At 38.1% G+C, this 21469-nt stretch overlaps 1 protein-coding gene across 1 annotated transcript in view; it reads left to right on the forward strand.

Moving 5' to 3' along the window:
• The window catches only part of BRWD1 (bromodomain and WD repeat domain containing 1), a 117791-nt gene that overhangs the window by 88428 nt on the left and 7894 nt on the right, over positions 1–21469 (forward strand). The window contains exons 36-41 of the mRNA XM_072740548.1: positions 58–210; positions 3458–3624; positions 7969–8198; positions 10300–10464; positions 12777–13688; positions 14680–15600. Coding sequence (XP_072596649.1) covers positions 58–210; positions 3458–3624; positions 7969–8198; positions 10300–10464; positions 12777–13688; positions 14680–15600 — 2548 coding nt within the window. The remainder of the gene's footprint in view (positions 1–57; positions 211–3457; positions 3625–7968; positions 8199–10299; positions 10465–12776; positions 13689–14679; positions 15601–21469) is intronic.

The raw sequence follows: 21469 nt of genomic DNA on the forward strand, positions 1-21469 counted from the left end.
AACATTTCTAAAAGTTGCAATTGTATCTTTGTACTAATTATTGTTTTTAAAACCTAGGACTACCGAGATATTATAGATACTCCAATGGATTTTGGAACAGTAAGGGAAACTTTAGAAGCAGGAAATTATGACAGCCCTTTGGAATTTTGCAAAGACATCCGGTTGATATTTAGCAATGCAAAAGCATATACACCAAACAAAAGATCAAAGGTAATTTTAAAAGTTGTTGTCAAAGAAAAGTGTGCATAGTCTATGTTGATGATCATTTTCCACTTGCTGATAAATGTTGGAACATTGCAGACAGGTGAGGAGAGCAAAACCACTGGTAAGAAGAGCATTCTGCCACTGCCCAAATGTCTGCTGTTTGGTACCATACAGCAATTCATGTTTTCCTTTCCTGAAGGCAACAAATGGGAATTGTTGGGACTGAGGCAGCCAGTGAACTTGATACACAGATGTAGAAATCTTGAAAAGTGGATTAGAAATTTACTGATAGAGGCTGGAAGAATATTAAAAATGAGGAAAGGAAGATCTGAAGTGGGAGTAGGACTACTGACACCATACTCCATACTGCTATTTCGGATCCAAAGAGGAAACACAGGAGCTGTCTGATTTTTTGAGAACACTAGTAGAAAGTACATCCCTGAAGTATTGTTAAAATGTTAACACATTAGATAACTTTTCAGAACTTGTTGAAGCATAATAAGTATACGAAAGTGTACATTTTCACAAATATCACAAATCCTTGTAGCCAGTGGGTGTTGGGTAATTAAAAAAAAATCAATGATTTGAGAAGATTTAAAGTAAAACGCTTAGTATTATAGTATCTTGTCTATGATTATTGATTATCACTGTTTATTAATCATTTTGCCTTAATTTCACTCTTTATTATTTATTACCAGACACTCCCGTGTTATTCTTACTTTGAGAACTCTTGCTTTGCATTCAGTATGCAAAATTAACATCTATTTAAACATCAGTTTAACATCAAGTCTGACTTTTTTTTTTTTTTAAGATTTTATATATTTATTCATGAGAGACACAGCGCAAGAGGCAGGGACATAGGTAGAGGGAGAAGCAGGCTCCATACAGGGAGCCTGATACGGGACTCAATCCTGGGACTCCAGGATCATGCCCTGAGCTGAAGGCAGGTGCTTATCTGCTGAGCCACCCAGGCATCCCAAGTCTGACATTTTTCTAAGCTTGTGTTACTGTCAGTATTCATCATTAGTGAGACCCTTTCTTTCCAGAGAGAAAATAAATCTCAATCATACCTTTTTCCCCTTTATTTAAAATACATATTTGAGGATATTTTACAACTCACCCAATTTGATACACAGATGTAGAATTTACAACTCACCCAATTAATTTATTGGAGTTTTGTGTATTATCAGAATTTCAAAGTCTTGGTTAAACATACGTAACATAACCTTTATTATTTTAACTACTTTTAAGGGTACAATTGATTGGCGTTAATTATATTCACAGTGTTATTTAGCCATCGCTGCTGTTGCCAAAACTCTTTTGTCACCCCAGGCAGAAACAATAACCATTAAGCAGTGACTCCACACTCTCACTCCCCTCAGCCCTTGGCAGTGTCTCCTCTCCTTAGTCTGAGTATATGTCTGTCTATTCTAGATATTTCATGTAAGTGGAGTCACAACATTTGTCCTTTTGTGTCTGGCTTCTTTTACTCAGCAGAATGTCTGAAAGGTTCATCCATGTTGTAATATCCATGAGAATTTTATTCCTTTTTATGCCTGAATGATATTCCATTGTGTGGGTATATGACATTTTGTTTATCTGTTCATCTCCTGGCAGACAGTTGAATTGTTTCTGCTTTTTGGCTATTAGGAGTGATGCTGCCATGAATATGGATCCTGTCATCATCTGTGAATAGTGATAGTTTCACTTACAGCCTTACAGTCTGAATGATTTTAGTTTCTCATTTTGTTAAATTGTTCCAGCTAGAATTTAGAGTATAGTGGTGAAACCAGGCAATCTTGTCTCATTCCTGATCTCAGGGGAAATGATTTTCAGTCTTTCACCATTGTGTATGATGTTAATTGTGGGTTATTTTCATACATGCCCTTTTTTCATTTTAAGGAGCTATTAGTTTTAGCCCCCGTTTTTGTTAAATGTTTTTGTTCAATTCAGATGTATTACTGGATTTTACATAAAACCCAGTGAGAAGACAGATATGAAAGTTGTGATTCTTAAGAAAATCAGAGGTTTCAAACTTAATATGATTAAGAAAAAAAATCACTTGTTAAAATTGGTGACTTAAACTAGAATTCAGATTTGAAGGAAAATAATAAATTTAAGGTAAATACAAAATACTGGAAATAAGGGTCAGATCACTTCAAAGATGAAGTGGGATTTTGAATTTCACATATATCATGCATTGTATGTATGTACATATATAATTACAAAGCATACAGGAAATTTGTGTATCCTACACGCTTTTTTTCCCCTAAAGATTCTCTAGTGTTAGTCTCTCCACCTTTCTGCCCTGTGCATCAGAGTGATTGATATATATAGCTTTGAACATTAAACTTTTCACTTATTTTCCAAGAATGATTGTGAATGAGTTGAGAGTACTTCTAGTAAATACGTAGCTGTACCAAAGTTATTTAGTAGCATTTAACATCACATTGCTGAATTCTCTGCAAGCTTTGCCACTATTTAATTATAAAAACTGTTAAAACACAGTCTTACATGTGTTAAAGTTCTAGGGTCTATTTTCTTCCTCTGGATGAAGATAGCTTTTGGTCTGTAAGTCATGTATAGATCCAGGTGGCGGGCAGCCCAGGTGGCTCAGCGGTTTGGTACCGCCTTTCAGCCCAGGGCCAGATCCTGGAGACCTGGGATCAAGTCCCACATCGGGCTCCCTGCATGGAGCCTGCTTCTCCCTCTGCCTGTGTCTCTGCCTCTCTCTCTCCCTCTCTGTGTGTCTGTCATGAATTAAAAAAAAAAAAAAAAAAAAAAATGATCCAGGTGGCATACAAACTGTAAGTTGGAGACAAAGGCGAAAGCACCTTTTGTTTCTGCGCCCCAACAAGACATGGTCTTTGCTGCCTAGATGGCAATCCTAAAACCAGCCAACTTCACATCCAACTTTAGGAGAAGGGGATATTCTTTTGGATTTGTACATGTAAATGTGAAAATGGGAAAAGCCAAATGAGAACATTTACATGTATATGTAAGTCTTAGCCTCCAGAGAATGCTTGATTTAAAACTGCTTTCTTTTTGCCTGAGAGCAAAAAGAGTATGTTGCTGCCTGTTCTTGCAGATGTTGCTGAAGGAAGGTGGGGCAATGGATAAAATCTGTAACAGCTAGTGTCTATAACACTGATGGAACAGATTACAAGTAGCCTACTTTATACATTTTTTGTGTGTATGTGAAGTGTTTTAAAAGATATGTTGTAACTCTGCTTTTGTTTTCATATCCTTGCAGATTTACAGTATGACCTTGAGATTGTCTGCCTTATTTGAAGAAAAAATGAAGAAAATCTCCTCTGATTTTAAAATTGGCCAAAAATTCAATGAGAAACTCCGAAGAAGCCAGAGGTTCAAGAGACGACAGAATTGTAACCGTGTCAATCAGGCTAACAAAAGTATCAGGTGAATTAGTAGTTACTGCAGGCTTTGCATGCAATTAGAAAAATTTCAGGTTGTGTTACTTCCTTAATTTTATTCTAAAACGATTAGGAGTACAGTATGTTCAGAAAGATTTTTTTTTTATGACTTGAAAGCACCATGTACATATAGAGCTATTGTATACTTTATAATTGGGTAAATTTTAAAGCATTTAATGAAAATTAGAGATTTTTAAAATCTTAGGAATACAGTATTATTTATTACACAAGAATCTCTTTTTTATTTTTTTATTTTTATTTTTTTAAGAAGCTCTTTTTTAATGCAGAGAGTAAAGTGGCCACTTTGTGCGACCACTGAGCATTTGATTATGTAAAGGAAATACTGATTCAACATTATGTACCCTATTTTTTCTGAGGACTAGTAAAAAAATACAACATGCAGGGCTTATTTATCCTCTGTCAGGAGTTTAATATTTATGTTCTGTCTTCCTTGACTATGTAGCTTACATTAATATCAGATTTCGGGTATTTTAAAAAAGTGTTGGAGTGTGAAAATGGAGTAATCAATTTAGTCTGTGTCCAGGCTTCTTTTGAACCTGCACTGCACCCGTGCTGGGTGTCTTCCTGCCAGTTCGGGGATTCCACTCTGTATCTCCTTTCAAAACTATCTTCTTCAGATTACTGCTATTGAGTTCTCACACGAAGTTTGTTCTTACTGAGCTCCCTCTCTTCCTTTTTTGTGCTGCTGTTGTTGTCAGAGTACATCTTTATATGTTATGGTTTATCTGATTTTCTTTATAATTGGTTAAGAAAATAATTCAAAAAATCATTTATACTGTTAATTATATTTACCTATGTGATTACCTTTCCCAGTGGTTTTATTTTTTGTGTGGAGTGAGTTACCCTCTGGTGTCCTTTTTTTTCCCAGCCTGACGCCCTTGAGGGTTTCTTGTTTCTCGTAAGGCCGGTGTGCTAGCAATTCATTCTGGTCGATTTTTGTGTGAGACTAGTTTTGCTGGGTTGTAGAACTACCCCTTCACCCCCACATTTTGAGTATTGCCTCCCACTGCCTGCCTGCTCACCCCCCGCTGTTTCCGATGAGAAGTTGGTGAGTTGTATTGCTGACATTCCCTCCCTTGTACATACAGAATGGTTTTTTCTCCTGCTGCTTTCAAAATTCTCTGTCTGCATTTTGCAACCGACTATGATGTGTGTAGGAATTTTTCCAACTTTGTAGAGGAATGTTTTTCATCAAATCTGGGTGGTTTTTTAGCCGTTACTCAAATATTTTCTGCTCCTTCCCTCTCATTTGGGGACTCCTACTATACATCTGAAGCTTCCTTCATTTTTCCTTCTTTTTCTGTTCTTCAGCTGGGGTAATGCTCATTGACTGGTCAGGTCACAGCTTCCTGTACCAGCACATATCTGCTGCCGGACCAGTCTTCTGAATGTCTGTTTAAGCTACTGTGCTTTTCAACTCCAGAATCTTTTTTTTTTTTTTTTTTTTAAATAATTTGTGTCTTCATTGATGTTCTCCGTCATCGTGCTTTCCTTTAATTCTGTAAACATCATTTGTTCTTCCAAATGGGTTTATAATAATTGATTTAAATATCCTTAGTTCAACATCTGTGTCCTTTCAGAGACATTTTCTGTTGCCTGCATTTTTACTTATATATGGGTGGACTTCTTTAACTCCTGGTAGGTCTTCTATTATTTTGTTGGAAACAGGACATACTTGCTAATACAACATGGCCATTTTGGACATACCATCTCTTCAGGTTTTCTCGCTGTTTGTTGACCTATTGTAGAAACTCTGGATTCTGATCCTTCTCCCTGTGATGATGCTTGCTGCTGCTGGCTTTGTTTATTGAGTCTCCTAAACCACTTTAGTAGTCTGTGTTTCCTACAGTGCTAAGCCACAGAAGTCTGCTTTTAAAAAATTTAAAAATTTTTTTTGGCTTGTCTTCCTAGCTGTTTTCCCTGACTCAGCATAGCTCAGTGGTCAGAAGTTTGTGCTTAAACATTTTCAGTAAGCCTTCCACACTTTTTGAAGGTTTGTGTGGAGTGAAGCAGACTTCACTTTCCACTTATATTTTTCAGGCATGAGTCTCAAGGTCATCCTTGGATGACTAGATAACAGGACTCTCTCCACTCTTTGTTGAGTATGTGTAGAACCTTCCACATCCCCAGGAAGACACTGGAACTTTTCAGAGACTCCTGTGACTGTCTCTCATTCTCTAGATGCCTTTAAATTTTTGACGGAACTCTGTTACTTTCACCAGTGTGGCAGGTTAGGCAGCTCTAGGATTGGCCTGGCTGGATTGCCAGCAGTGAGTGTAGTGCCCTTGGACAGGGCATGTCCCTGTTTGGTGAAGCTCCCAAATCAGGCACCAGCTCCCTCCACTTCCTCATCCTGATCCTCAAGGCTGGGCCACAGGTTTGGGGTGTGTGTGACTAAGAGGAGCCCAAAGGTAAAATGCCAAAAACTCTAAGTTTTTTCTTAGATTCAGAAGGTTTTCTTGAATAAACACTTTTTAATTTGTTAAGTGCCTGTGATTGTTTTCCACAGTTGTGAAATGACTTTTTTGGATGATTTTGCCAGTTTTATTTTTGCTTTTTTGGGTGAGAGGATCTGCCAAAGTCCTCCTTGCATCTTCATCTCCTTGTTTAGAATAACAGAGCTGCCCTGAAGCAAATAAACATGTGCTCCTTGGGTAACTGAATTTGTCCTGTTTAGCTGCTTTATAGCCTGTAATTCAGGAACATACGTTACGAAGTACTATGTGAGTCCTCCCTCCCTCTTTTTTTTTCAACTTTGAATTTTGAAATAATTTCAGAATTATAGATAACGTTGAATAATAATCAGAAGAACTCTTTTATACTCCTTACCTGGACTCACCAATTTTTCATAGTATGTCACATTTGCTTTATCATTGCTTTATCTTTTTGCTAGGTATCTTTCTTCTAAATCATTCAAAAGAATATTTCTGAGAAAACCTTTACAGATCCTAAATACTTAGTGTGGGTTTGCTTTTTAGGTTAGTAGGATTCTAACTACACCTTACTTACTGTATTACTATTGTTTGACCCAATGATGTTCTTAGGACAATTTTTTTTTTTCTAATCTAGACTCAAATGAGGATTTGACATTGCATATAGTTATTGCCTCTTTAGTCTGTTGTTAAAAAAAAATTAACTCATTTAATCATCACATAGTCCTATTTTTTATTTTTTTAAGTAATCTCTATGCCAGTGTGGGGTTCGAATTCACAGTGCTGAGGTCAAAAGTGATAGGCTCCACCGGCTTGAGCCAGCCAGGTGCCCACTCTTTAGACTTAATCAAGACTTTTATTTTCAACTTTTGTCTTCTTAATTGACAGTTTTGGAGAGTATGGGCCATTTATTTTATAAAATGACCCTCAGTTTGGTTTTTCTGTTATCATACGAGTTTTTTCATTTAATTATTTTAAAAAACTCTTTCTTTGAACCAATGAAGAGTAACACTTAAGAAAGACCTAGGATAAAAAGGGAACATTCTTACTCTGGTGGTGTTTACCACTTTGTCTTCTGTTTGAAATGAAGTTTATGATGAATATAAGCATGTAATTCTTTCTTTTTGTATTTATTGGCCTGCCCTCCAGTTGTTAGTAATGGAAGTTAATATTTTGACATAATAAGCTTTGAAATTTCTTGATGATGATAAATAGTTACTGCTTTCAAGAATCTTGTGGTTATCTTTAAGCTCAGATGCCTTGGATACTCTTTAAAAGCTCCTTTATCTTGTTTTAAATGAAAATACTCAACATGAATATTACCCAGATCTGTAATTTAAAACCTAAGACTGTCTTGTCCTAAACTTCTAACTTTTTCTTCATGATCCATGGCTTTTGAGACCCAGCATGGTGAACTAGTTGGTACCTAGAAGTATACAGATTGGTCTTAATAAAAACTACTTTGTTGTGATCTCTTTTTTGCCTCTGTTCTTACTGTTTAGGTTTTGTTGATATCTCCTCTTAATTTTATACTGTCTTTCGGAACATATAAATAGACCAGAGAGAAAATTGTGTCTTATTGAGACTCAGTTTTGTAATATAAATGAATGCCTATATATATGTTGGCTCCTTTTAGCATTTAATCCAGAGAACTTATTTTGTAACTTTACTACTGGATAATTTGTTCATTACTCCAGTTTGGGGTAAAATTATGTCAGATTTAGAGTAAGAATATTAGTAGTAATCCATGTCAGAATAAGATGTTAACAATGAATGTTTTAATGTTTTGATCATAAAATTCTTGGGTTAAGTAATAGTATACTTAGGCATTCTCTGTTTAATTAAATTTTGTTTCCTTTGTTCATGTCTTTGACCAGAAACATCAAGCAGAAGCGGTTAAAATCTCAGACAAAAGTAATTCCTGAATTGGTAGGTTCTCCTACTCAGTCTACCTCCAGTAGGGCTGCTTATTCTGCAAGCCACAAGACCAGTGCTAGTGTCTCTTCAGGTATGACGTCTGGGGACTCCTCAGATTCAGCAGGATCAGGATCATCAGAAAGAATGAGAAGTAGGCCTGTCACTCTAAACAATGGCTCTACATTATCTGGTGAGATGGGAACATTGTTATTTAACTGTGTAGCATTGCTAGTTACTGTGGGTTTAGAGGAGAAAGGAAATAAGACTAGCCCTGACAGCATTTTACAGTTCATTGGAAAAATCAAAAGTAACAAATAGGAGCAGTTACAGCATGTTTGATAAATGCTGGTCTTTGCAAATGGTACAGCCACATTCTCTGCATACTTGAATCTTCTATATTTTATTTTATTTGTAAAAGATTTTATTTATTTGAGAGAGAGAACGAGAGAGCATAAGCAGGGGAAGTAGCAGAGGGAGAAGAAGAAACAGGTTTCCTGCTCAGCAGGGAGCTCAATGCAGGGCTCCATCCCAGGACCATGAGATTATGACCTGAGCCAAAAAGGTAGATACTTAACTGACTAAGCCAACCAAGCGCCCCTAATCTTCTGCATTTTAAATAATGGGATAGAAATATCACACTTTGAATCCAAAATAGATGCTTTTGTTTTTCTTTTTTCTTTTAAAGATTTTATTTATTTATTCATGATAGACATAGAGAGAGAGGCAGAGACACAGGCAGAGGGAGAAGCAGGCTCCATGCCGGGAGCCTGATGCAGGACTGGATCCCGGGACTCCAGGATCACGCCCTGGGCTAAAGACAGGCGCTAAACTGCTGAGCCACCCAGGGGTCCCGCTTTTGTTTTTCTTTAAATTAAAAAAAGAAAAAAAAAAAGGCATGGTAATCATGTGAGCTTAAAACTGGATGGCCTAGTGAATTCTAAACTGTTTATGTTCTTGGCTATTTGGTAGTATAACTAAAGCTGATCCTAACCCTTTGTTAGCATTGTAGGAATGAGGCTGTGGTGTATGTTTACTTCTCTGTTACTCAAGAGTGATTTTGGCGACTTGAGATGATAGTGTAAAAATTACTATAATTTAAAATAATAGAACCAGGGACATCTGGGTGGGCTCAGTGGTTGAGCATCTGCCTTCAGCTCAGGGTGTGATCCTGGGGTCACAGGAATGAGTCCCACATCGGCCTCCCTGCTCCATGGGAGCCTGCTTCTCTCTCTCTGCCTATGTCTCTGCCTCTCTCTCTCTGTGTCTCTCATGAATAAATAAATAAAATATTTAATAAAAAACTAAAATAATAGGACCAGAGAGTTAGAGTGCAGCCACATATTAGAGTGGCAAGCCTTGCAGAAGAGCTTGGGTTACTTAATTGGGTCCCTTGATGAGTAAGGGAATCACGTGATGAATTCTATTTCTAGAGGCTCAGTCACTTTGGCAATAATATGCAGGGAAGGGGAAGAATCTGGAAACTGGATCAACCTGCTGGGGGGTAGAGTGGAATATTAGGATAGGAGCAAAGTGACAAACGGCAGAGCCGTTTCAGGAAGAAACACAACTTGGTGATTGGTGTCCTAATGCAGCCACTCTCTTTAATGTGGAGTTGGGTTGTATTTGTGGAGCAAAATTTTATCTCTAACAGCATGCTCCCACTCACTTTTATGAAACTCTCATTCTGTGATACGTGTAAGAATGGAGTAGACAAAAGAGCAGGAAACATTCCTGTGCAGTTTTCACGTTGGAGCATGCACTCATTCAGTGAAGGTAGTAGGGAGAAGTGACCTGTACTATTTAAATTATTTATCTTGTTTTTTTCTATCCCTCCCCTGTCCCCCCTTCTGGTGGAACATACAAAAATGACCTCTTGAGCTGAAAACGTGTGTGGTACTACTACTGTGCTGTTATAGGCATTACTAGCAAAAGGCCTGAAAGCCTGTCTGCTGACATGGGACTCAGCGGTTGTCTATCCTACAGGAAATACCGATCTCATAGGATAGAAGTGGATGGGGAAGCTAGTTACATTTTTAAATAGAAGTTTATGAAATACATAAACTATTTTCTGAATCCAGTACAGGATTAATATGTTACTTTCAGAAAGAAGAGAGCAAGCTTGATTTGGAGTGCTGATTTAGTACTTTTTAATGCCACAATTTTATGAGCTATTCTTTGAAACAGTTTTTTTAAAATATCACTTCTGAGTATTTTGAGAATCTGCTTTTAGTCAGTTGTGTGTGTAAAGACAAAATATGTGTGATGAACTGTTGATGCTTTATTTTTCTTAGAAAGTGAAATGGAAGATTCCTTAGGTACCTCTTCATCATCAGCTTCAAATAGTTCAGAGGAAAGCAAAGAGAGTTCAAGACCTCGTGAATCTTCTTTACGTAGTGGGCTGGCCAGAAGCAGTAATCTCAGGGTGACCAGAACCAGAGCTGCTCAAAGAAAAACTGGTAAGAGACTCAGTGGTTGGTACTTTGGAGGAATGTGTATCAAGGGAATCCATAAGCTAAGCATGGAATGGTTTATTGTTTTAGTACATCTACTATGTATGGTTAAATGTTCTTTTTAGTTTTTATAAAAATAGATATAATTGACATATATTTCAGGGGTAGAACAAAACGATTTGATATTTGTATACAGTGCAAAATGATAACAATAAGTACAGTTACCATCAGTTACTATATATAAAGTATTTCTTTGTTTCTTGTGATTAGGACTTTTAAGATTTACCCCTAGCAACTTTCAAATATGCTTAACTACAGTCATCATGCTATACCTTACATCCCTGTGACTTATAACTAGAAATTTGTACCTTTTGACCCCCTTTACCTCCCCTTCCCCCACCAGTCTGTTCTCTGTATCAGTGAACTTGGTTTTTTTGTGTGGTAGGTTCCACATGTAAGTGAAAATCCTACAGTATTTGTCTTTCTCTGTTGACTCATTTCGCTCACCATAACACCGTCAAGGTCCATCCATGTTGTCACAAATAGCAAGGTTCCATTCCTTTTTATGGCCAATATTCCATTGTATGTGTATACTGCATCTTCTTTTCCATTCATTCATCGATGGGCATTTAGGGTATTTCCATATCTTGGCTTTTGTAAATGATGTTGCAATGAAATTGGGGTGCAGATATCTTTTTAAATTAGTGCTTAGGGGCAGCCCGGTGGCTCAGCGGTTTAGCGCTGCCTTTGGCCCAGGACCTGATCCTGGAGATGCAGGATTGAGTCCCACGTTGGACTCCCTGCATGGAGCCTGCTTCTCCCTCTGCCTGTGTCTCTGCCTCTCTCTCTCTCTCTCTCTCTCTCTCTCTCTGTCTCTGTCTCTCATAAATAAATGCATAAAATCTTAAAAAAAAAAAATTAGTGCTTAATTTTCTTTGGGTAAATACCCAGAAGTGCAGTTGCTGGATCAATCGTAGGGTAGCTCTGTTTTTAACTTTTTGCGGAACCTCCATACTGTTTTCCACAGTGGCTGCACCAGCTTGCATTCCCACCCACAGTGCATGAGGGTTCCGCTTTCTCTACATCTTCGCCAACATTTTTTCTTGTCTTTTTTGATGACAGCCATTCTAACAGGTGTGAGGTGGTATCACACCGTATCACACTGTGGTTTTTGATCTGCATTTCCCTTGTTGATGATGTTGAACATCCTTTCACATTCTTGTTGACCATTTGTGTGCTGTATTTTGAAAAATGTCTCCTGAGATCCTTGGCATTTTTAAATCCAATTTTTCCTAGTGAATTGTATGAGTTCTTTGTTTTGACTAATTAACTCCTTATCACCATGTGATTTGCGCGTATCAGTAGGTTGCCTTTTTATTTTGTTGATGATTTCTTTTGCTGTGCAGAAGCTTTTAGTTTGATATAGTCCCACTTGTTTATTTGTCATTTTATTGCCTTTACTTTTGTTCCAAAAAAAAACATTGGCAAGATCAATGCGTTTCATCTAGGAGGTTTGTGGTTTTAGATCTTACATTCAAGTTTTAAATCCATTTTGTGTTAATTTTTGTGTATGTGAATGATAGTACTCTCGTTTCATTCTTTTGCATGTTGGCTGTCTGGTTTTCCCAGCACTGTTTATTGAAGAGACTGTACTTTCTCCATTGTATATTCTTGCTTTTTCTGTTATAAATTAATTGACCATATATGTGTGGGTTTGTTCTGAGAGCTCTCTTTTCTTCCATCCTTTCCATCCTTTGGGCTTTCTTTTTCTTTTCTTTCCTTTTTTTTTTTTTGAAAAAAAGAACGCTTGAGCTAGGGTAGGGAGAAGGGGAGAGAGAATCTTACATAGGCTCCACGCCCAGCACACAGCAGGGCTCGATCTCACAACCTTGAGATCATGACCTCAGCCAAAATCAAGAATTGGATACTGAACTTGAAACACCCAGAACATCCCCATCCTTAGGGCTTTTTATTTTTTTATTTTTATTTTTTATTTTTTATTTTTTTAATTTTTATTTATTTATGATAGTCACAGAGAGAGAGAGAGGCAGAGACACAGGCAGAGGGAGAAGCAGGCTCCATGCACCGGGAGCCCGATGTGGGATTCGATCCTGGGTCTCCAGGATTGCGCCCTGGGCCAAAGGCAGGCGCCAAACCGCTGCGCCACCCAGGGATCCCTCCTTAGGGCTTTTTAGATTTAGAAGGGAGATCTGTTTTGGCATTAAGAGACAGAGAAAAAACAGTTCTAAAAGAATCAATTCATTAAACATGTTGAAATAAGGAAGAGCTTTTTAATCTTATTGCTACTTTATTTCTAGGTCCAGTTTCTTTAGAGAATGGTTGTGGCAAAAAAGCCACTCGAAAGAGAGTCTATTTAAGTGACTCGGATAACAATTCATTGGAGACTGGTGAAAGTCTGAAAGCCAGGGCTGGAAATAACCGGAAGGTGCTCCGGAAGTGTGCTGCTGTGGCTGCCAATAAGATAAAACTAATGAGTGACGTGGAGGAGAACTCCAGCTCTGAAAGTGTCTGTTCTGGACGTAAGCTGCCTCACCGTAATGCTTCTGCTGTGGCTAGAAAAAAGTTATTACACAATTCTGAAGATGATCAGAGCTTAAAGTCAGAGATTGAAGAAGAGGATCTGAAAGATGGAAATCAGCCATCACCACTGGCCAGTTCTCATGCTGCCCAGAATACTGTGAATGAGTCTGAAAATGGGGATTCAGAGTCAGAAAGTGATTTGCGAGTAGCCCGCAAAAATTGGCATGCCAATGGTTATAAGTCACATACTCCAGCAACTTCTAAAACAAAATTTCTTAAAATAGAGTCTTCTGAGGAAGATTCTAAAAGTCATGATTCAGATAACGTACATAACAGAACTGCTGGTCCATCCACATCTGGGCAGAAACTTAAGGCTGAGAGTGCCTCAGAGGAAGAAGAGGAAGCAGATTCTGAACCAAGAAAGTATGCCGGTAGGAAATACAACACAGGCCGCAAGAATCTTGCTTTCCTTAAAAAAGCAAAGATCTTCAGTGACTCAGAGGACTCCGAATCTGAAGAGCAAGATAGAGAAGATGGCAGCTGTCACAGAATGGAAGCGACCCTGATTAGAGGGGGTTCGAAGTGTGAACCCACTGCTGGGTCCCATTGCTTCTCAGATCACGTATCTGAGACTGATTTGGATTCAGAGGATGACAAAACAAAAGAAAAACCAAACAATTTTATGAAAGGTAATTCAAAACATGTAACCTTGGTTCACTGACATGTTCTCACTGTTTTTCTCTCCTTAGCATACACTGTTTTTCCCCATGAAACTTTTCTTTGCCAGTTTTCTGTCCACCCTGTGCATTCTCAGTCTTCTCTGTGCATCCTTGATCTGTGTGCATGTGTACCTGGTTGTTAAGTATGTTTAGTTTTATTCACATAACAGGCAATCTTGGCCAAACAGTTATTATCTAGTAAGATCTCACGTCTTGTAGTGGGTGTGGGTTTCAGAAAAGCAGAGGCAAAGTACCTTTACAAGCTGTGGTGTTACCAGTTTCGGAAGAGGAAAGAAAAGGGTAGGACTGTCTGCCTGGGAGGGATGTCTGAGTAAGAATTAGCAGCTCACCAGCAGAGTGGCCACCGAGCTGCTCTGTAGGGCAGGAAGCTGTTCCCCGTGCTTGCACATACTAGCTAGTTCAGTCTTCATATCTTTTCTGAGAAGGTTGTTAGGTTAGTATTATTGTCCACTTTACTCATCATAACTCTGGGGCAGAGGAGTGAAGATCACTTGATTATTTAAGACTGTGCCTTGGTAGGTGAGGCTGATGAAAACTATGGAAGAGCAGGAGGCAGCTGAAACTAAGATTAAAGGTGTTGGTGCGATTGGAACTTGAGAAGTGAACACAAGTTTCAGAGACGTGGAGAGTGATTAGTTAGCATACCTTACTGCCTAGGTGAAGAGAGTTTAGTCTGTATTCATGTTATTCATGTAGATAATTTGTTCAAGTGTCCGGTGTGTGTCAATAGCAGGACCTGGGGGGGTGGTTACTAATGGGCAGTGACTGGTGCTGAGGTGGCACAGAGGTCACTGCTCTGAGGCATTACGAGCCCCAGCATTCACTGCTATCCTCCTTCCAGGAGGAATTCTGGACTTCCATTGTTTAACATGTTGAGCGTTTAATTCCTTTACACATACTCTTGGAGATTAAAGAAATACTTATAATTTTTAATTTCTAGATTCTACATCACAGGACCATGGTCAGAGCAGAAAAGTTTCCAGGAAAAGGGTCTGTTCCAGTGACTCAGACAGCAACTCAAAGGTGGTTAAGAAGTCATCAAAACCCAGAATGGGTCTCCTCAGGACTCCTCGAAGATGTGCAACTACTGCTGCCAGTAAGATTAAGCTCATGAGTGACGTGGAAGATGGCTGCTTAGAAAGCATGTGTACTAGAAGCAAAAATGGAAGGAAGAAGCCCCTCCATTCTGCAGGTGCCACAGCGAAGAAGACGGTGAGTGATTCTGAGGGAGACGTAAACTGTGAAGTGCCAAATGAGAAGTGTGCCTGTGAAGGGAGGCCACCTGAAGCGGACTCGGAAGGCAGTGCGAAGAGTATTCGTCCGTTTGTAAATGGAGACTCGGACTCCGAAGGTCTGCTGAGCCCCGACCATAAGAAGAGGCACAGCAAGAGTCTCAGAACAAATGTTGGACCTTCTGACACAAAGAATTCCTCGATTGGGTCTTCAGAGGAAGAGTCAAAAAGCCATATTCCAGGGGGTGAGATGGATAGAAAATGTCCTTCAGAATCTGCTTTGGTGCAGAAAGCTACCGCAGAGAATACGTTCGAGGAGGACCTGAATTACGGGCTGCGCAGGTGGAACGGCAGGAGGCTCAGGACCTACGGGAAGGCCCCGTTCAGCAAGACCAAAGTGCTGCGGGCGTCGCAGGCTGCCGAGGCAGAGGTGAGGCGGAAGCGGCTGCATTCTGAGCCCGAGGAGGGCGTGCGGGCTGAAACAGCAGGTGCTTCCCAGCCTGGGCCTGACCCTGGCCCCAAATCCGACTCCGAGTTGGTGTCTGTGACTGAATCAGACGTGGACTGTGCCAAGGATGCGAAAACCAAAAAGAGGAAAACGAGAGGAAAAGCAAAAGCGGTGAGAAAAGGTAAAGCTTGTACAGCCACAGCATCTAGAGGTGCGAGGCGACAGAGACAGAGCAAAAGGCCTAGGCTAAGTGTGGACGATAACGACTGGGAGGACTTGGACTATGCAAAATCAAAAAGAGGTCTTCGACGTTCGAAAATAAAAACGAGAAATCAGGGCAGAAGGACCGTGAGATACCATGATGGGGATGACGACAGAAGCTTAGAAAATGTGTTAGATTTTGATGATTGCACCTTATGACCTTGAGAGAAAACCAGTTCATTGAAAGAGGAAATGGACTGGAATTTATGGTGAAAGTGGGCTGTTGAAATTATTTTTTGTCCTACAATTCAGGGAATATATTTATATTTTTCTATGAAAAGTTATGAATGTGACTAAATCATGACTGTTATTTTTATTTGCACTTGCTTGCCTTTGTAGCAGCGCTCAGCACAGGTGCCAAAATATGCTTCATTTTGGGGGCAGATCTACTTTGACAGTATTTAACTACAGATAGCAAGAATTTGAAATCTGTTCAACACTAGACATCCTGGTTATCAAAACCGATAAGCATTACTTTCATGGTAGCAAGTGTCACGCAGTTACTTTCTGAATGCTTCAAGAGGTGGTAGTTTCTAACCCCTGTCCTGTTGTAGTAAAACAATTTCACATGACCTATGTTTACAGATTCTTCATGAATATTATGTGCATACTGACATTACAATCATGGGAGGTGTAACCATGATTAGTAGGCGAGGTACCTACCACTTTTTTTTTTTTTTTTCTTTTTTTCTTTCCCTGGCTACTTGAGCAGAATGCATTATACCAGATATGGTCATTTTCATTGAAATGGTTTCTTTCCAAATGCTGTTGGTTCTTTTCTCTCTTTTTCTTTATTTTTAAGGAAAATATCATCACTTTTATTTTATAAACTTGAATTTATAAAGTGCTGGTAAATTATTTTTTAAAATGTTTTGATTGTATATTTTAAACCTGTAAGGCCCCGACCATAGTCCTAGCATTTTCTTTTGAATTGTGCACTAACAGAATACTATATAATTTGTCTTTCCAAGATCTCCTGGTTTCTATGTAAGGGATTTAACCAAAATCTTGGTCTTCCATAGTCTTACTCTGTGAAATAGAGGAGTTTGTGTGCCTTAGATTTAGGAAAAGTGTGTTCTTTAATAGAGTGTGCAGGGCCAAGAGAGTATTTAAATTATATGTAGTTTCCCCCCATTTCCATTGAGATTAGAGTTGAGTTCTGTTAAGAGTGCAATCGCAAATCTCCTCTATATAGGAAAATAGTTCAATGTCATTCTCCATCTCTTTGTTTTAGCTTACTGCTGCCATGTGCAATCCCAGGCATTCTTTGCGGGGGCAACTAAGTGTATCTTTACTAGTGACCTCTAGTTTAAATCTTAAGAAACTGTCATGTGTTGTGGGAAAATAATTTTGGAATCCATTTAAAATGAAACTTCTATCACATCAAATACATCAAATAAGTACACTTATTTTCGAGCCAAATATTTATGCGTGATAGGTTGTGCTACTCCATACAGTGTAGGTGGCCATTCCTAGCTTGTTTGTGCCTGAAGATGGACTTGATTCAAATGGTTTACATATTTTGTAGCTGAGGAGTATGTTACAGTACTCCCACCTTTGTTATTTATTGGCCCTGTGTTTGGTTTCAGACAAAATTAACCCTTTTCTCCTGTGTATCCTGAAGGTGTCAGGTATGGAAAAGCATCAGACTCTGGTGTCAGTGTTAGAGAATGTTCTCAAGTGTTGTTACTTTGCAGTTATCTATTCCATTCGACATGGCAGGAGGTACTTCTGTACTTTAATGTAAGGGGAAGGCTGTTTTTGGACATAACCAACTGAGATAGATGGGAGAGACCTACCCTTCCCTTGGTTGTTTAGAGAGCTATCACCACTTCAAAACTATGATGCTCTTCTTATAAAGCTCGTGTTAAGTGTATAGTAAAGAGAGTGATTCAGGAGAATTGTCCTTGACTATTGACCTGAAAACATTAATGGAATGTTCTTTACTTCCCTAGTTTTAAGCAATGGTGATAGATAGCCTATCCATTAATTTATTTAAACTCTTCTAAAGCTTCTCTGTTTTATATCTATTCTCAGGGTTATAACTCCATGTTTACCATCATCTGCAAAAAGGTACCAAAAAAATCCATAAATAAAACGTAGAATATGTTCATAAATACATAAATTCTTTAGGTAAAATGAGACTTTGATCATTTAGGCTTCATCAGTAGAACTATTCTTATCTTTTGGACTGAATTAACTGGTCATAGATTGGCCAGTCAGCCAATTATTAATTTTTCTTTTTGTCCAAAATGGTTAGACCGTTGTGTACAGAAGTCTGTATTTTGGGTTTCATCTGGGTAAAAAAAACAAGAATTTGGCCTCGTGAGTTTGAAGGCATGGTTGGCAATGGTAGCTTCTCATGTTCTGAAGTAAAACTAAGGGATTATAGTGAGAATCATTTTTATGGGTTTTTTTGGTCATGGTGCTATTCCTAAGGTTAACTTTGAATATGTGACACACACTCCTAAGTACTTTAAGGAAAATTAATAAATAATTAATAGTTCAAAAATGTTTACATTGAGCACTAGAACATGTTTGACTTTTTTTCTACTTCTCTTTATGCGAAATGCGCAGGGATTTAATGCACGGATGTACTTTAATGTGTTTGGGATCAGTTTGTATTTTCTTGTGAAAAGAGACAAAAGCTTGCAGATTGAATGTGAACTGATCTGGAAGTAAGTGCTATAGCTTTTCATTGCACTTGAAGTCACTTAATGGTATATATGAACAACAAGAAAAAACTGCTGTGGTTGTGTATGTCCAAAGTCCTATGATTTTATTCATTTATGGTTGAAAAAAAGGGCTGAGGTGTTTAGATTTGAGTTTTGATTCCTTTGAAAGACAGACTATTAAGAAAAAAAGGTGTCAAACATTTAAAAAATAGGTGAGGTTTAAAAGAGCTTTTTTTTTTTTTTTTTCATATCAGACTTAACTTTGAAAGGGCATACCCGCAATGTATAGTAACTTCTGAATAAAAGTGAAGGTATACCATTTTCACATCATTGTTAGGGTGGTCATTCTCCCTTTTTTATTTTAGGGGAAAATCTCTGATTAAATCCTTTCTCAGTGTAATGATTTCTTGGAAAGAATGATAAAGCATTTACTCACAGCTTCTATGTTACAACACAGAAGTTTCATCTAAGTGGTAGAGTGTTGTATCTAAAAAGCAAATTAGTTTTATAGCATGAAAATTGGGAGAAAGAACTTAGATTTGGGGAAAAGGCACTTCAAAACCTAGAATTGCAAATGAAAAAGGAGGTATGAAACAAGCCAGTAAAAATGCCACCTTGCAGGTATTGGTGTCCAAAAATAATAAAGCATGTCACTAAATCTTCACACTATTGGTTGATGACATCTTAAGGTAAAAATTCTTAGAACAGCGTTGGGTTCATACTACATTCCCTGTCCCTCTTCTAGCCTTTTTTTCTTTAGAATAATCAGAATGTAGAATTTATTAACTTTAGTGTTTTGTTTTAAAAACTACATTGAAAGGACTTCAGTCTCTTGTCAGACACATTGAATTTGTGCCACCTGGAAAAAAAAAAAAGAGGTTTGTGTATTAGTAGAATGTGAGAACATTGCTCAAGGTGCTTACAGTATTTTTGGTTTTCTTTTCTACTCAAACTGTATTGATTTTTTTTTTTTTGAGTAATTTTTAAATGGCTAGAAAAGGTCTGTTTGCCTTGCCCTTTATAGCTGAAATACCAGCTCCATCCTTTTCATCCATGTTAAGTCAGCATATTTCCTTTATTCAGCATCTTGGAGTTGTCTACAAACACTTAAGTGTCTTACGTTGTATGGAAATTGTGGTTGAGTTGTCTTCTGGTATGATGTAGTGCGACACAGCACCCTCCCTGCAGAAGAACTTTCCATTAATGATTTTGTAAGTCCATCTCAACTTCTTCTGTGGATAACAGGATGTAATAAAGCAGAAACCATAAGAAATTTGCAATGTCACTGTTTAAAGACTGTCTCTGATTGTAGTATTTGGGAACAAAGACCAAACCAAGTAAGACATGTCAACGCTAGGGAGAAAATGGAATATTGTGGAAAAATCTAGTCCAACTAGATTAGTAAGTGCTAATACCACTTGGTAGCTCAAAAATTGTGAATTAATGGAGAGGATTAAAATGTAAAGACTATAATGGTGAGGGCTTGTGTTGTCTTTTCTCACTTTTTAAATAAGATTGTTGTAGCTTTTTTCTTAAATTATAAATGTTGCCTAAGAGTATGTGGGAATTCTCAAAGTTGGGAGATTTTCACTAGTCTCTAATAATGTGCCAACCTGTTTCCTTACTACACTGTGAATATGGTAGAAAAATACCAATTCTTTACTTGGTGTCTCCTCAAGGACCGCTTGTACGGATCTGATGTAGGGAGGTTGGATGGGGGCAGTTAAAACACTTGGGTCTTACAAATCTGCAGGCTCGTCTTTAGCAGCATGTAAGTAACTGTAGGATATATATTTGTCATAGATATCTATAGTTTCATTGAATTTAATTATCAGTGTTTCAGCCTGTTTTCTGGTCACGCTTTAGTTTTTAAGTTAATTTTAAGGTAAGTTTTGTCATTCATTAAACCTTTCATGGGAATCTGGACTCCTAAAGAGGCGTTCTGACTTCCCTAAGTGAAACGAGACAACCAGTTACAGTTTGCATGGACGGCAGCAGCCTGGTCTACACGAATGTTATTTAGAAGTTATTACCTCTTTTTTTTTTTTTTTAACCTCTTTGATCAGTGGTTAAACAGTCTCATTTTTAATATATTGAAGGTGATTTTCTAGGTGTTGATTCAGTCTTAGTCATTAGCCTTTGTGCACACATTCAGTTCACCTGTGAAATTCTGTTTCACTGGCGCGGGACAAAAAAAAAAATTCTGTTTCACTGGCAAATCTTTGATTTCCCACTTCTGCACAAGATCTCTCAAACTTTTCTAAATTAGCTCATTGCCACATCTGACTCTCTGTTGTCATCTACGGATCAGTTTTATTTTTAAAATCAATTACTAACTAAAATAGAGTATAATAAATTTAGTTTTGTTACCCTAACATTTTTTTAAAAGATTTCAAGCCTTCTAGCTGATTAATTCTATAAAGTCTGCAATAGGCAATCGATTTCCTTTGCAACTAACTCATCTTTACTCTTAAACAGCTCTATCTTACCTCAAGCCTTTGTCCATTTGTGATTCTTTATCATGCACGCAGAATGTAGGGCCACACTGTGTCATATGGGCCAAGGGGACTGAAGGGAGTTGAAAGATGGGCCTGAAAGGGGGTTGTCCTTGGATTACCTGTGCCCTGATGCTTTTCATTAGGGAAGTAATAAAGTAGATTGGAAACCAGTGTTTATTCTGATACCTTATCCTGCCCAATGGTTTGAAATGCTCTGAGATCTCTCAGAAACTTCATTAAATTCAGAAACCAATATTGCACTGTATGTTAAATTTAAATTTAGAAAGTTCATTAAACAGATACAAGATTACTGGATTCACACTTCATAAAGGTATTATCAGATTTTTAGAAAAAAAAAATTGCAGTGGCCATCACAAGTCTCTCAGAATAAGAATGGCCATTAACAACTTTCCTGGGGGTGAGCGATGGCTGTAGAGTGATGAGCTATTAGCTGTTGAAGCAAAGCACAAGTTCTATGGTGCCCATCACTGAGTGTGTGGGAAGACTTAACGGATGAATTTAAGTTCATCTCTTCAGCCATAAAAGTGACCAAGCTAGTGAGGAACAAGTCTTGATTATGGAATTATTTCAGACCATCTCCTGACCTGAGGTGGCT

Source organism: Vulpes vulpes, chromosome 15 (genome assembly GCF_048418805.1).
Source record: "Vulpes vulpes isolate BD-2025 chromosome 15, VulVul3, whole genome shotgun sequence".
NCBI classification, from domain to species: domain Eukaryota; kingdom Metazoa; phylum Chordata; class Mammalia; order Carnivora; family Canidae; genus Vulpes; species Vulpes vulpes.